Genomic DNA, 13284 nt, shown 5'->3' on the forward strand with positions numbered 1-13284 from the left:
CCAGGAAACCAAACAACAGCAGGACAATGCAACACGCACAACACACTGGAGGAACTCAGCAGGTCGGGCAGCATCCGTGGAAAAGATCGGTCGACGTTTCGGGCCGGGACCCTTCATCAGGACTGAAGAGGGAAGGGGTAGAGGCCCTATAAAGAAGGTGGGGGGAGGGTGGGAAGGAGAAGGCTGGTAAGTTCCAGGTGAAAAACCAGTAAGGGGAAAGATAAAGGGTTGAGGGAGGGGAAGCAAGGAGGGGATAGGCAGGAAAGGTGAAGAAGGAATAGGGGAAAACACAATGGGTAGTAGAAGGAGGCGGAACCATGAGGGAGGTGATAGGCAACTGGGGGAGGGGGCAGAGTGAAATAGGGATAGGGGAAGGGAGGGGGAGGGAATTACCGGAAGTTGGAGAATTCTATGTTCATACCAAGGGGCTGGAGACTACCTAAATGGTATATGAGGTGTTGCTCCTCCAACCTGAGTTTAGCCTCATCATGGCAGTAGAGGAGGCCATGTATGGACATATCTGAATGGGAATGGGAAGCAGAGTTGAAGTGGGTGGCTACCGGGAGAACCTGTCTGTTGTGGCGGACGGACTGGAGGTGTCCGACGAAGCGGTCCCCCAATCTGCGTCGGGTTTCACTGATGTAGAGGAGGCCGCACTGGGAGCACCGGATGCAATAGATGACCCCAACAGACTCACAAGTGAAGTGTTGCCTCACCTGGAAGGACTGTTTGGGGCCCTGAATGGTGGCAAGAGAGGAGGTGTAGGGACAGGTGTAGCACTTACGCTTACAGGGATAAGTGCTGGGTGGGAGATCCGTGGGCAGGCACGTGTGGATAAGGGAGTCGTGGAGGGACCGATCTCTGTGGAAAGCGGAGAGGGGTGGAGAGGGAAAATGTGCTTAGTGGTGGGTCCTATTGAAGGTGACAGAAGTTGCGGAGGATAATGTACTGGATCTGGAGGCTGGTGGGGTGGTAGGTGAGGACAAGGGGAACTCTGTCCTTGTTGTGGTGGCGGGAGGATGGGGTGAAGGTCAAAGTGAGGAAAATGGAGGAGATGCAGGAGAGGGCAGCATTGATGACGGTAGAAGGGAAACCACGATCCTTAAAGAAAGAGGACATTTAAGATGTCCTGGAACGGAAAGCCTCATCCTCAGAGCAGATGTGACGGAGACGGAAGAACTGGGAATAGAGAATGGCATTTTTGCATGTGGTGGGATGGGAAGAGGTATAGTTGAGGTAGTTATGAGAGTCAGTGGGCTTGTAGAAGATGTCAGTGGACAGTCTGTCTCCAGAGATGGACACTGAGACATCGAGAAAGGGGAGAGAAGTGTCCGAGATGGACCAAGTGAATTTGAGGGCTGGGTGGAAGCTTGAAGTAAAGTCGATGAAATTGACGAGCTCAGCATGGGTGCAGGAAGCAGCACCAATGTAGTCGTCAATGTACCGAAGGAAAAGTTGGGGAGCAGTACCAGAATAGGTTTGGAACACAGACTGTTCCACATAACCATCGAAGAGGCAGGCATAGCTGGGGCCCATGCAAGTTCCCATAGCTACACCCTTAGTCTGAAGAAAGTGGGAAAGTGCTAAAAGAGAAGTTATTAAGTATGGGTACCAGTTCCGCCAACCGGAGGAGGGTAGTGGTGGTGGGGAACTGGTGAGGTCTATTGTCCAGAAAGTAGCGGAGGGCTTTGAGGCCTTCTTCATGGGGAATGGAGGTGTATAAGGATTGGACATCCATGGTGAAAATGAAGCAGTCGGCACCTTCAATATGGCCTCCTCTACTGCCAGGATGAGGCTAAACTCAGGTTGGAGGAGCAACACCTCATATACCATCCAGGTAGTCTCCAGCGCCTTGGTATGAACATCGAATTCTCTAACTTCCGGTAATTCCCTCCCCCTCCCTCCCTCCCTCTATCCCTATTTCACTCTGCCCCCTCCCCCAGTTGCCTATCACTTCCCTCATGGTTCCGCCTCCTTCTACTACCCATTGTGTTTTCCCCTATTCCTTCTTCACCTTTCCTGCCTATCACCTCCCTGCCTCCCTTCCCCCACCCCTTTATCTTTCCCCTTACTGGTTTTTCACCTGGAACCTACCAGCCTTCTCCTTCCCACCCTCCCCCCACCTTCTTTATAGGGCCTTTGCCCCTTCCCTCTACAGTCCTGACGAAGGGTTCCGGCCCAAAACGTTGACTGATCGTTTCCACGGATGCTGCCCGACCTGCTGAGTTCCTCCAGCGTGTTGTGAGTGTTGCTTTGACCCCAGCATCTGCAGATTATTTTGTGTTTACGATCAGTAGGACTCAGAAGTGTAGCATCTACAACTGGCAGTAATCACTGACAGTATTCTGAATCTGATTTACTTAATATCCTTATCCTTGTATTTAAATCCTTCCTGACCTTGTCTCTCTTATTTCTTTGCTTAGACACCATGAAGCACACACCTTATTTACCAGAAACCTAACCACTGCTTTCCAATGCTTTCAACTATCAGAGCCCTTCAATTTGAATCCTCTCTCCAAGTACAACTCCACCTTCTTAGGTTTTTTTTTACTGCTCGTTTGACCACATTTCAATTTACTTGACATAAGCTCTCTTTCTTTGGCCTTGTGCCCAATTTTTTCCTGACTACATGAAATGCGTTTTATTGCACAGGCTGTTGAGATGTCTCTGCTTCCCAGCTGTGAGCCATTGTCAACAGACAATCTGAAATATTCTCTTTAACATCAAAATAGAAGCAAAATTGTAATGCTGGTGGACTAGTTAATGCTACTTACAGCCTGATTTAGTGCAAGTGTGCAGTTGGAAGGAGTGGGACCACCAGAACTCCCTTTGCTTCCTGAGGAAACAAATGAGGAAAAAGTAAAACCCAGGTAGAGAGGAACATTAGAACAGGCAATACAAATACATCTGATATGAGCCTTTCATTGACAACTAGCAAACTATTTGCCATTGGGAAACGGGAGAGAGAGTGGCAGAATGAGAGATGGATGGGGAGGGTTATTGGGAATAGGCTTAGATCGGAGGGTTAGTATGCCATTAGCCTCGAGTCTGACGGAAACCATAAAAGAGGTAATGTATAAGAGGAGAGGAAAATGTACCAGCAGAATGAGTTAATTACGTTTTCTTTGCCTTTGAGCCCATGAGATATGTATCCCAGGAGATCCTGGAGGAACAGCACTTTGAATTGAGATTAATTAACATTATGAAGTTTAAAGATCATAAAAGATGTTGAATTTAAGATTGACTGATTTTAAACAAATGAATATTATAAATTGGTATGAGATATTAAAATGCAACATTTCTTAAGTTATTCAAGGATCTGGTTGGGAATCTCCATTGATCATATGTATTAATGACCTGGAGAAGTGAAAAAGGAGTTTTGTGATAAAGGTGGAAGTCATGCTAAACACAAGAAATTCTACAGATGCTGTAAATCTTGAGCAACACACACACACACAAAGTGCTGGAGGAGCTCAGCAAGTCAGACAGCATCTATGGAGAATAACGAGCTGACAGTTTGGGCTGAGATCCTTTATCAGGACTAGAAAGGAAGGAGAAAGGAGTCACAATAAGATGAGGGGAGGCATAGGATTACAAGCTGGCAGGTGATAGTGAAACCAGGTGAGGGGGAAAGTGAATGAGTGGGGGATGAAGTAAGACCTGAAAGCTGACAGGTGGAAGACGTAAGGGGCTAAATATGAAGGGTAGTACAGTGGACCATGAAAGAAAGGGAGGGAGGAAGGGAACCAGAGGGAGGTGATGAGCACGTGATGATACGGTAATCAGACTGGAAAATGAATAAGAGAGAAGTGGAAGGGGGAGAGTAAAAGGTTACACTAAGCTAGGAGGAACAGCAAGTACTTTAGTTGGAGCAGAAAGCTGCAAAGAGACATAGACAAGTTGAGGGTGTAGGTAAAACCACAGTAGCTGAAGATCAAGGCAGGCAAATGTGAGGTGCAGAAAGCAATATAAAAAGTAAAATTAAAAATGTTATTCGTCAAGGGGCAGTTTTACAAAGGGAAGGAATGCATGCTTCCATTGCTTTTGGAGTACTACAATGACTCAAAATTTATCTATTGCCTTTGAGGAATGTCATATAAATGCACCAGAATGATACTATGGCTCAGAGGATGAGATAATGAGAACAAGTTGCACAGACATGATTTGGGTATGGGCTGTACTGATTTTTTTTAGATTATGAGGACATGCAGTCCTCGTTTATTGTCATTTAGTAATGCATGCATTAAGAAATGATACAGTGTTCCTCCAGTATGATATCACAGAAACACAAGACAGACCAAGACTAAGATACTGACAAAAACCACATAATTATAACATATAGTTACAACAGTGCAAAGCAATACCGTAATTTGATAAGAACAGACCATGGGCACGGTAAAAAAAAGTCTCAAAGTCTCGAAAGTCCCATCATCTTACGCAGATGGTAGAAGGAAGAGAAACTCCCTGCCATGAACGTCCAGCACCGCAAACTTGCTGATGTAGCATCCTGGAAGTACCCGACCACAGCCGACTCTTGGGTCCGTCCAAAAACTTCGAGCCTCCGACCAGCCCTCCGACACCGAGCACTGTCTCTGCCGAGCACTTCGACCCCGGCCCCGGCCGCCAAGCACCAGGCAAAACTAAGGATTCGGGGTCTTCACCTCCGGAGATTCTCGATCGCACAGTAGCAGCGGCAGCGAAGTGGGCATTTCAGAAGTTTCTCCAGATGTTCCTCCGTGCTTCTCACGTCTGTCTCCATCAAATCAGGATTGTGCACTGCATCCTACTTGACAAATACAGATATCATTCACCGGAGAGGCTGCACGCGCTGCGTCGCGCCGCCATCTTCTCCTCCTCTCAGGTTACAGTGCCTAATAGGATAAAATGATTCAATGTGCTAAATACAATGCAACACTTGACCTAGGAAACAGAGAATGAAGGGACTATGCTTTGGGCAACATGGTGACACAGCAATCTGTGCTGCCTTCTCACAGCTTTGGGGACTTAATTCTATCCTAATTCCAGAAGGCCGTAAGTTATAGGAGCAGGATTAGACCACTTAGCACATCGAGTCAGTTCCGCCATTTCATCATGGCTGATTCATTTCCCTCTCAGCCCCAATCTCCTGCCTTCTCCCCGTATCCTTTCACGCCCTGACTAATCAAGAATATTTTAACCTCTGCCTTAAATATACCCAATGACTTGACTTCCACAACAAATTCCGCCGATTCACCACCCTCTGGCTAAAGAAATTCCTCCTTATCGCCATTCTAAATGGATGTCCCTCTATTCTGAGGCTGTGTCCTCTGGTCTTAGACTCCCCCAACATAGGAAGCATCCTCTCCAAATCTACCCTATTGAGGCCTTTCAGTGTTTGATAGGTTTCAATGAGATCCCCATTCATTCTTCTGAATTCCAGTGAGTGTCGACCCAGAGCCATCAAGCACTCTGCTCACAATACTCCAATTCCAGGTGCTATTTGTGTGAAGTCTGCGCGTTCCAACTGCGGAAGAGTTTTTGCTGGGTGCTCCGGTTTTCTTCCACAAAGATGAGCTGTTAGGTGCATTACCTCTTAGATTAGTTGAAAGGCAAAAGAATTAAAAATGCATTTCAAAAGGATATGGAAACCCACATCAAGGAGCACAGGCAGTGTATCCATTAGGAGAAATTGGCGGTAGCAGAAGACTGCTTTCGCAATGGTCATAGGATTGACTTTGACAGCACAAAACTACTGAGCTGTGTCATTGGGTTTTGGGACTGCCTGGTGAAGGAAGCCGCTGAAATAAAACTAGAGGAAATGAACTTTAACAAAGATGAAGGTCCTGCTCTAAGTAAGAACTGGAATTTGATTGTAGAGAAGGTGGGAGAGCAGAAACCTGATTGGATGAGGACTAACCAATCAGGAGGGATGGCCTACAGGGGTATAAATACCACCAGACTAGACACACCCAGGCATCATCCTTGATAAAGGTAGCAGAGTTTCTCATCGAAAGGTTGACTATACAGTAGTTGATAACTGTACCCGGCTGGAAGCCCGAGAAGAGTTTATTTGCCATATACAGTAGGAAAGCACCAAAAGTAAATTAACAAATAATAAGATGCACTTGCATCACAACTTAAAAAGTAAACATTGTAACACTGCTGGCACTTCATAGGTGATGAGACCTGGGTGGCAGCAGGGAGATTTGTAGTCTTATGGCCTGGGGGAAGAAGCTGTTTCCCATCCTAACATTTCTTTTCCCAGTGCTTTGGTACCTCCTGCATGATGGTGGGGGGGGGGGGGTCAAAGAGATTGTTGGATGGGGGGGGGGGGATCGTTGACAATGCTCTGGGCCCTGTGTACACAGTGTTCCGGATAAGTACATATGATGCAGAATGAACTTTACTATACTCAGACCATGAAATACAAACGTTCTTGCCTGGGAATATCAATGAAACAGCATCCAGAGAGTTTCACTCAACATTTAGCCTGTATTAGAAATGCCCTGGGTGTATAGAGGGAATTTCATTCTGCATCTAACCTATGCTGTGTCTGACCAGTGTGTTTTACATATTACACTTTTGTATCTAATCGACGATGTGCCACACCTGGGTGTAAGGAGAGGACTGAATTGAACAATATTTGATTCCTTCTAGCTATGCACGTAAGTGTGTAACACAAAATAGATATTATAAGACAAAATGGTGTCAGTTTGGAATGAGGAAATGTTTTGAGGATGCAGAGGAGTACTGATAAACAGCCTCGAGCGTCTTTCTGCAGACATGCTATCTCTGTCTTTCAGGTAGGTGTCTAGACCAAGGATCACAAGAGATAAGAGGGTATGAGGAATTATATGTAGAATTAAAAAGGCTAAAACCTAACTGCCATTTGCAGCTTAGCTGGTAATATTGCACGATAACTAATCTGCTAACCATGAGACACATGCAGGGAACAAAGAGGTGCTTGTGCATGAGAAAGCTGCTGTGTAACCATTAATCAAGGATGCCTAGCAACAATCAGAGTATGTATGTGATAACGAATGTTTAACAAGCAGCCCCAGACGGTACCTGGGGCTCACTTGATGCAGAATTTCCCAGGATCTGAGCGGGGCCTCAGTAGTTCAACTGAGCGATGAAAGCTTGCTAATAAACAGTATGTAATTTCAAGTAAACTGTGTTTGACAATTATCCCCTGGGTCTGAACCTAAAGTCTTCTGGTAGAGAGGCAGATCGACAGGTGCAGACTGGTACGATGATTAAGCTGAAAAATACTGGAGTATGAATTATGATCCATTTTCAAAAGTATAAAAAGTGGGTCTCTTCTTCATGCAAGCTGGAATCTTGCCTTAGGCTGAGTGACAATCAGTGCTAAGAGGCAAAGAGTGAAGACCATTGAAAAGACTGTCAGACACCTGAGGCTGCCTCTGGCAATATATAAATCAGCTCTTTGACTGGTTGATAAGCATTATTCCCTTCTTTATTTTATCATATTATTCTTTCTTACTGCATTTTATTTTGATATAACTCTAATAGAACCGTAGAACCATAGAAACTACAGCACAGAAACAGGCCCTTTTGCCCTTCTTGGCTGTGCTGAACCATTTTCTGCCTAGTCCCACTGAACTGCACACGGACCATATCCCTCCATACACCTCCCATCCATGTATCTGTCCAATTTATTCTTAAATGTTAAAAAAGAACCTGCATTTACCACCTCGTCTGGCAGCTCATTCCATACTCCCACCACTCTCTGTGTGAAGAAGCCCCCCATAATGTTCCCTTTAAACTTTTCCCCCCTCACCCTTAACCCATGTCCTCTGGTTTTTTTCTCCCCTTGCCTCAGTGGAAAAAGCCTGCTTGCATTCACTCTATCTATACCCATCATAATTTTATATACCTCTATCAAATCTCCCCTCATTCTTCTACGCTCCAGGGAATGAAGTCCTAACCTATTCAACCTTTCTCTGTAACTGAGTTTCTCAAGTCCTGGCAACATCCTTGTAAACCTTCTCTTCACTCTTTCAACCTTATTTATATCCTTCCTGTAATTTGGTGACCAAAACTGAACACAATACTCCAGATTCAGCCTCACCAATGCTTTATACAACCTCATCATAACATTCCAGCTCTTATACTCAATACTTCGATTGATAAACCAATGTACCAAAAGCTCTCTTTACGACCCTATCTACCTGTGACGCCACTTTTAGGGAATTTTGTATCTGTATTCCCAGATCCCTCTGTTCCACTGCACTCCTCAGTGCCTTACCATTAACCCTGTATGTTCTACGTTAGTTTGTCCTTCCAACGTGCAATACCTCACACTTGTCAGTATTAAACTCCATCTGCCATTTTTCAGCCCATTTTTCCAGCTGGTCCAAGTCCCTCTGCAGGCTCTGAAAACCTTCCTCACTGTCTACTACACCTCCAATCTTTGTATCATCAGCAAACTTGCTGATCCAATTTACCACATTATCATCCAGATCATTGATATAGATGACAAATAACAATGGACCCAGCACTGATCCCTGTGGCACACCACTAGTCACAGGCCTCCACTCAGAGAAGCAATTCTCTACCACCACTCTCTGGCTTCTTCCATCGAGCCAATGTCTAATCCAATTTACCACCTCTCCATGTATACCTAGCGACTGAATTTTCCTAACTAACCTCCCATGCGGGACCTTGTCAAAGGCCTTACTGAAGTCCATGTAGACAATATCCACTGCCTTCCCTTCATCTACTTTCCTGGTAACCTCCTCGAAAAACTCCAACAGATTGGTCAAACATGACCTACCACGCCCAAAGCCATGTTGACTCTCCCTAATAAGCCCCTGTCTATCCAAATGCTTGTAGATTCTGTCTCTTAGTACTCCCTCCAATAACTTACCTACTACTGACGTTTACCTCACCGGCCTATAATTTCCCGGATTACTTTTCGATCCTTTTTTAAACAATGGAACAACATGAGCCACTCTCCAATCCTCCGGCACTTCACCCGTAGACAGCGACATTTTAAATATTTCTGCCAGGGCCCCCACAATTTCAACACTAGTCTCCTTCAAGGTCCGAGGGAACACTCTGTCAGGTCCCGGGGATTTATCCACTTTAATTTTCCTCAAGGCAGCAAGCACCTCCTCCTTTTCAATCTGTACAGTTTCCATGGTCTCACTACTTGATTCCCTCAATTCCATAGATTTCATGCCAGCTTCCTTAGTAAATACAGACGCAAAAAACCTATTTAAGATCTCCCCCATTTCCTTTAGTTCCGCACAAAGCCGACCATTCTGATCTTCAAGAGGACCAATTTTATCCCTTACAATCCTTTTGCTTTTAATATACTTGTAAAAGCTCTTTGGATTATCCTAATAGAGTACTAATAGAGTAGCTAATAGAGTAGCTTTCTATAACTTTTAGTCTGTGTCCAGTGCCTCTTTTGTTTGCAAATACCTCTTGCTGCTAAATCAGGAAAGGAAAAGGAACAAACGTTAAATTAAAACAACAGGAATTCTGCAGATGCTGGAAATTCAAGCAACATACACCAAAGTTGCTGGTGAACGCAGCAGGCCAAGCAGCATCTGTAGGAAGAGGTGCAGTCGACGTTTCAGGCCGAGACCCTTCGTCAGGACTAACTGAAGGAAGAGTGAGTAAGGGATTTGAAAGTTGGAGGGGGAGGGGGAGATCCAAAATGATAGGAGAAGACAGGAGCGGGAGGGATAGAGCTGAGAGCTGGACAGGTGATAGGCAAAAGGGGATACGAGAGGATCATGGGACAGGAGGTCCGGGAAGAAATACAAGGGGGGGGGGTGACCCAGAGGATGGGCAAGAGGTATATTCAGAGGGACAGAGGGAGAAAAAGGAGAGTGAGAGAAAGAATGTGTGCATAAAAAGGAGTAACAGATGGGGTATGAGGGGGAGGTGGGGCCTTAGCGAAAGTTAGAGAAGTCGATGTTCATGCCATCAGGTTGGAGGCTACCCAGACGGAATATAAGGTGTTGTTCCTCCAACCTGAGTGTGGCTTCATCTTTACAGTGGAGGAGGCTGTGGATAGACATGTCAGAATGGGAATGGGATGTGGAATTAAAATGTGTGGCCACTGGGAGATCCTGCTTTCTCTGGCGGACAGAGCGTAGATGTTCAGCAAAGCGGTCTCCCAGTCTGCGTCGGGTCTCGCCAATATATAAAAGGCCACATCGGAAGCACCGGACGCAGTATATCACCCCAGTCGACTCACAGGTGAAGTGATGCCTCACCTGGAAGGACTGTTTGGGGCCCTGAATGGTGGTAAGGGAGGAAGTGTAAGGGCATGTGTAGCACTTGTTCCGCTTACACGGATAAGTGCCAGGAGGGAGATCAGTGGGGAGGGATGAGGGGGACGAATGGACAAGGGAGTTGTGTAGGGAGCGATCCCTGCGGAATGCAGAGAGAGAGGGGGAGGGAAAGATGTGCTTAGTGGTGGGATCCCGTTGGAGGTGGCGGAAGTTACGGAGAATAATATGTTGGACCCGGAGGCTGGTGGGGTGGTAGGTGAGGACCAGAGGAAACGTTAAATTATTTCATTGCACTGGGTCCGTCATAGAACTCTACAGATGCAGACTGGTCATCTCTTCTGGACTTGACCAGACCAGTGCTTGTTTTGGCAATGAAACTACGAAAAGAATAGCATCAAGACTACTTCAGGTAGTCACAGAAACTTGCCTCCTAACTACAGTACCTCTGGCTACCCCACTTCCTCTCCTTCAAGACCCTCCTAAAAGTACTCTCTCTTAGGCAAGCCTCAACCTACCTTTGTTAATATGTCCTTTGCCTTGGCATCTACTTTTTGGGTGATTACTTTTACATAAAATAGTTTAGAATGTTAATTTAGACACTCGCAATAAAACAGAAAATGCTGAAAACAACCCAGGCTGATAATGGAAAGAAAAATGGAATTAACTTCAGTTCTGCTGCAAGTTCATGGACCTGCAGCATTAATTCTTGTTCTTTCTCAACATATTAACTGAGTATTTCTGGCATTTTATGTTTAATATATTATTTCCAATATCAGCAGTTTTCCCTTCAGAGATAGGAGCAGTGCAGTTGCCCCAACATTAATATCCTTCCTTTCCAACAGTGTGAAGTTCATACAATCCACCTGGTCAACCTCAATGATAAAGAAAGATTGGCATTTGTGTTACTGTCTTCCTTGTCCTCAAGATACCTTGAGTCCTGGCCCTGACAGCTGACATGGACATTGACATTTATTGAGTAAACTGATACCACAATGTGATTCATGCTTTGGTGAATGGAGGAGAGAAGGATGTTCTAAATTCTTAACAGTGTTTCCAACTGCCTCGCTGACAACAAAATACTTTTGAAGTACAGTGAACTATTGTAGAAAACATACAGTTAATCTGCATGTAAGGGGGTTTTGTCTTTTATGTTACTGTGTAGGCTAATTAAAATGGCTTCTTTGTTATGTTATACTTGGGAATGCTTCTTTGTTATGTTAAACGCTGAGAAAGTCTTTCCCGCTAGCAGTCTGTGGAATCACGTTACTGATAAGAAGATGTTATGAACCAATTGCGATACTTGCTATGTTTTTGGTGTATCTGTAAGATATTGTATGCGCGGGGTTTTGGGGCAGAAGGCGGGAGAGAGGGACAGAGGATGAACCAGGTGCTGTGAGTCCGCTAACGGGGTCGGACCCCGAGGAGGGCGTTCGGCGAGGAGAGGAGACGGAGACGGACTCGTGTGGAGCGTCTGGTCGACCACTGTTGTTGGTCCCAGGCGGCTGGTCGAGGTGGTCTGAGGGGTCGCAGGGTGAAGAAGAAGGATCTTGAGCTCCAACTGTTCTGTGCACGAAGAGACTGAACTCTGATAAGTGTGGCATCTTTTATATTCCTTTTATATTTTATTCTCTATTAATTATATAGTTCCAGTAATATCTATAAACTGTAAACCATTTAATCGTATCTGGTGTATTGTCTGTTATTTGGGCGGGGTGAGGTACATCACACAGCATCCACACAAACTAATCACCCAGTTTGGCGGGGCCGAGGGCTGTTTCCCTAGACGACAGCAAGCCGAGCGACCCTGAGGGTGGCCGGGGGTGGGGGGGGGGCTACATGCACACAGAGAGTTCTTTGTGGCATTGATGGGGTAATAAATCTTATTCAGGACACAATAACTTGAAAGCAATACCGTGCAATCTATTCATGATCTGAAAGTGCAAATGGGTCCTTGGTTCATCTCCTGCCTTATAAACCACCAGCTCCTGCAATACTTTAGTGAGAGGATTGGTCCCAGGACTCCACACCACTCACCATTTCACACTAGCCCTGCTGTTACATCTTGTGAATCGTTACATCTTTACCTTTTGAGCAAGCTGCTTGAAGGAATTAGACCTGCACATCTCGAAAGGGTTGTGACGTTCCGGGCCTGCCACCAGAGCGTGTCATTCTGGTCAACAATCTGCAGAATGTCTCTTCTTTTGAAGGTCAAACCAGCTTCGGGACAAGGAATCGAGGAATCATACCTTGGGCTGTAGTCCACCAGTGCTCTCACATAAATCTGCAGGAAGAGAGAAGGACCAAATAGTACCATGATGATTATACTGAGAAAAGAGCCTTAAAACAGAAGCAGAATGCACAGCAAGCCAGTCAGCAAATGAGAAGGATAAAGATGGATTCATATTTGTTCTAACTTTTAAACAAGACAAGACTATAGGATTCAAGTTGAATCAAAATAAATGCCAGAAGGATAAGAATGGAAGCCACAAGGGCATCTGTTGGTGTTTGGGATTTTAAGAAGCTGCAGAGAGCAGTAGTACTGAATAAGAAGAAAGGTCATCCCAAGTTACTATCCACTGCATGTGTTCTCTCAATAGAGTTTCCATCATAATTTCAGGGATAACCACTATTTCCATTCCCTCTTGCCTCATCTTGTTAACATTCTCCCCATCTGCTTCTCGCTTTTGACTCTTCCTTGAGTCACAGATAATGACCTGATCCATCAATCAGACAAACAATCTCCAGTTTGCAATGTTGGGATTTAAAGCAGTTGATGTGTCTGTGATCACCATCTCTGGCAGGGCATTGAAACATTGAAATGGATAAAAAGTTAGTGTTTGGAATAGAGTGGATTCCAGTTAATTGGGCAGCCACTTATTTGGAAAACTCTTAAAAAACAAAAACTAATTGAGAAAATAGCTGGGATTCACTAATTTATTTGGGATACTATGCCACTTAATTGGGACGGGAGACTGTTGCTGAACAGTTTCTAACTAGAGTAAGTCATGTACACTTGCGTGCTTAGTGCAAACAG

General features: G+C 45.1%; 1 protein-coding gene across 1 annotated transcript in view; it reads right to left on the reverse strand.

Moving 5' to 3' along the window:
* The window catches only part of mpp4b (MAGUK p55 scaffold protein 4b), a 71387-nt gene that overhangs the window by 19535 nt on the left and 38568 nt on the right, over nt 1-13284 (reverse strand). The window contains exons 8-9 of the mRNA XM_063052557.1: nt 12335-12531; nt 2778-2836 (exon numbers count right to left, since the gene is read on the reverse strand). Of these exons, the coding sequence (XP_062908627.1) occupies nt 2778-2836; nt 12335-12531 (256 nt within the window). The remainder of the gene's footprint in view (nt 1-2777; nt 2837-12334; nt 12532-13284) is intronic.

This window comes from Mobula hypostoma, chromosome 6, assembly GCF_963921235.1.
Source record: "Mobula hypostoma chromosome 6, sMobHyp1.1, whole genome shotgun sequence".
In the NCBI taxonomy this organism is placed as follows: domain Eukaryota; kingdom Metazoa; phylum Chordata; class Chondrichthyes; order Myliobatiformes; family Myliobatidae; genus Mobula; species Mobula hypostoma.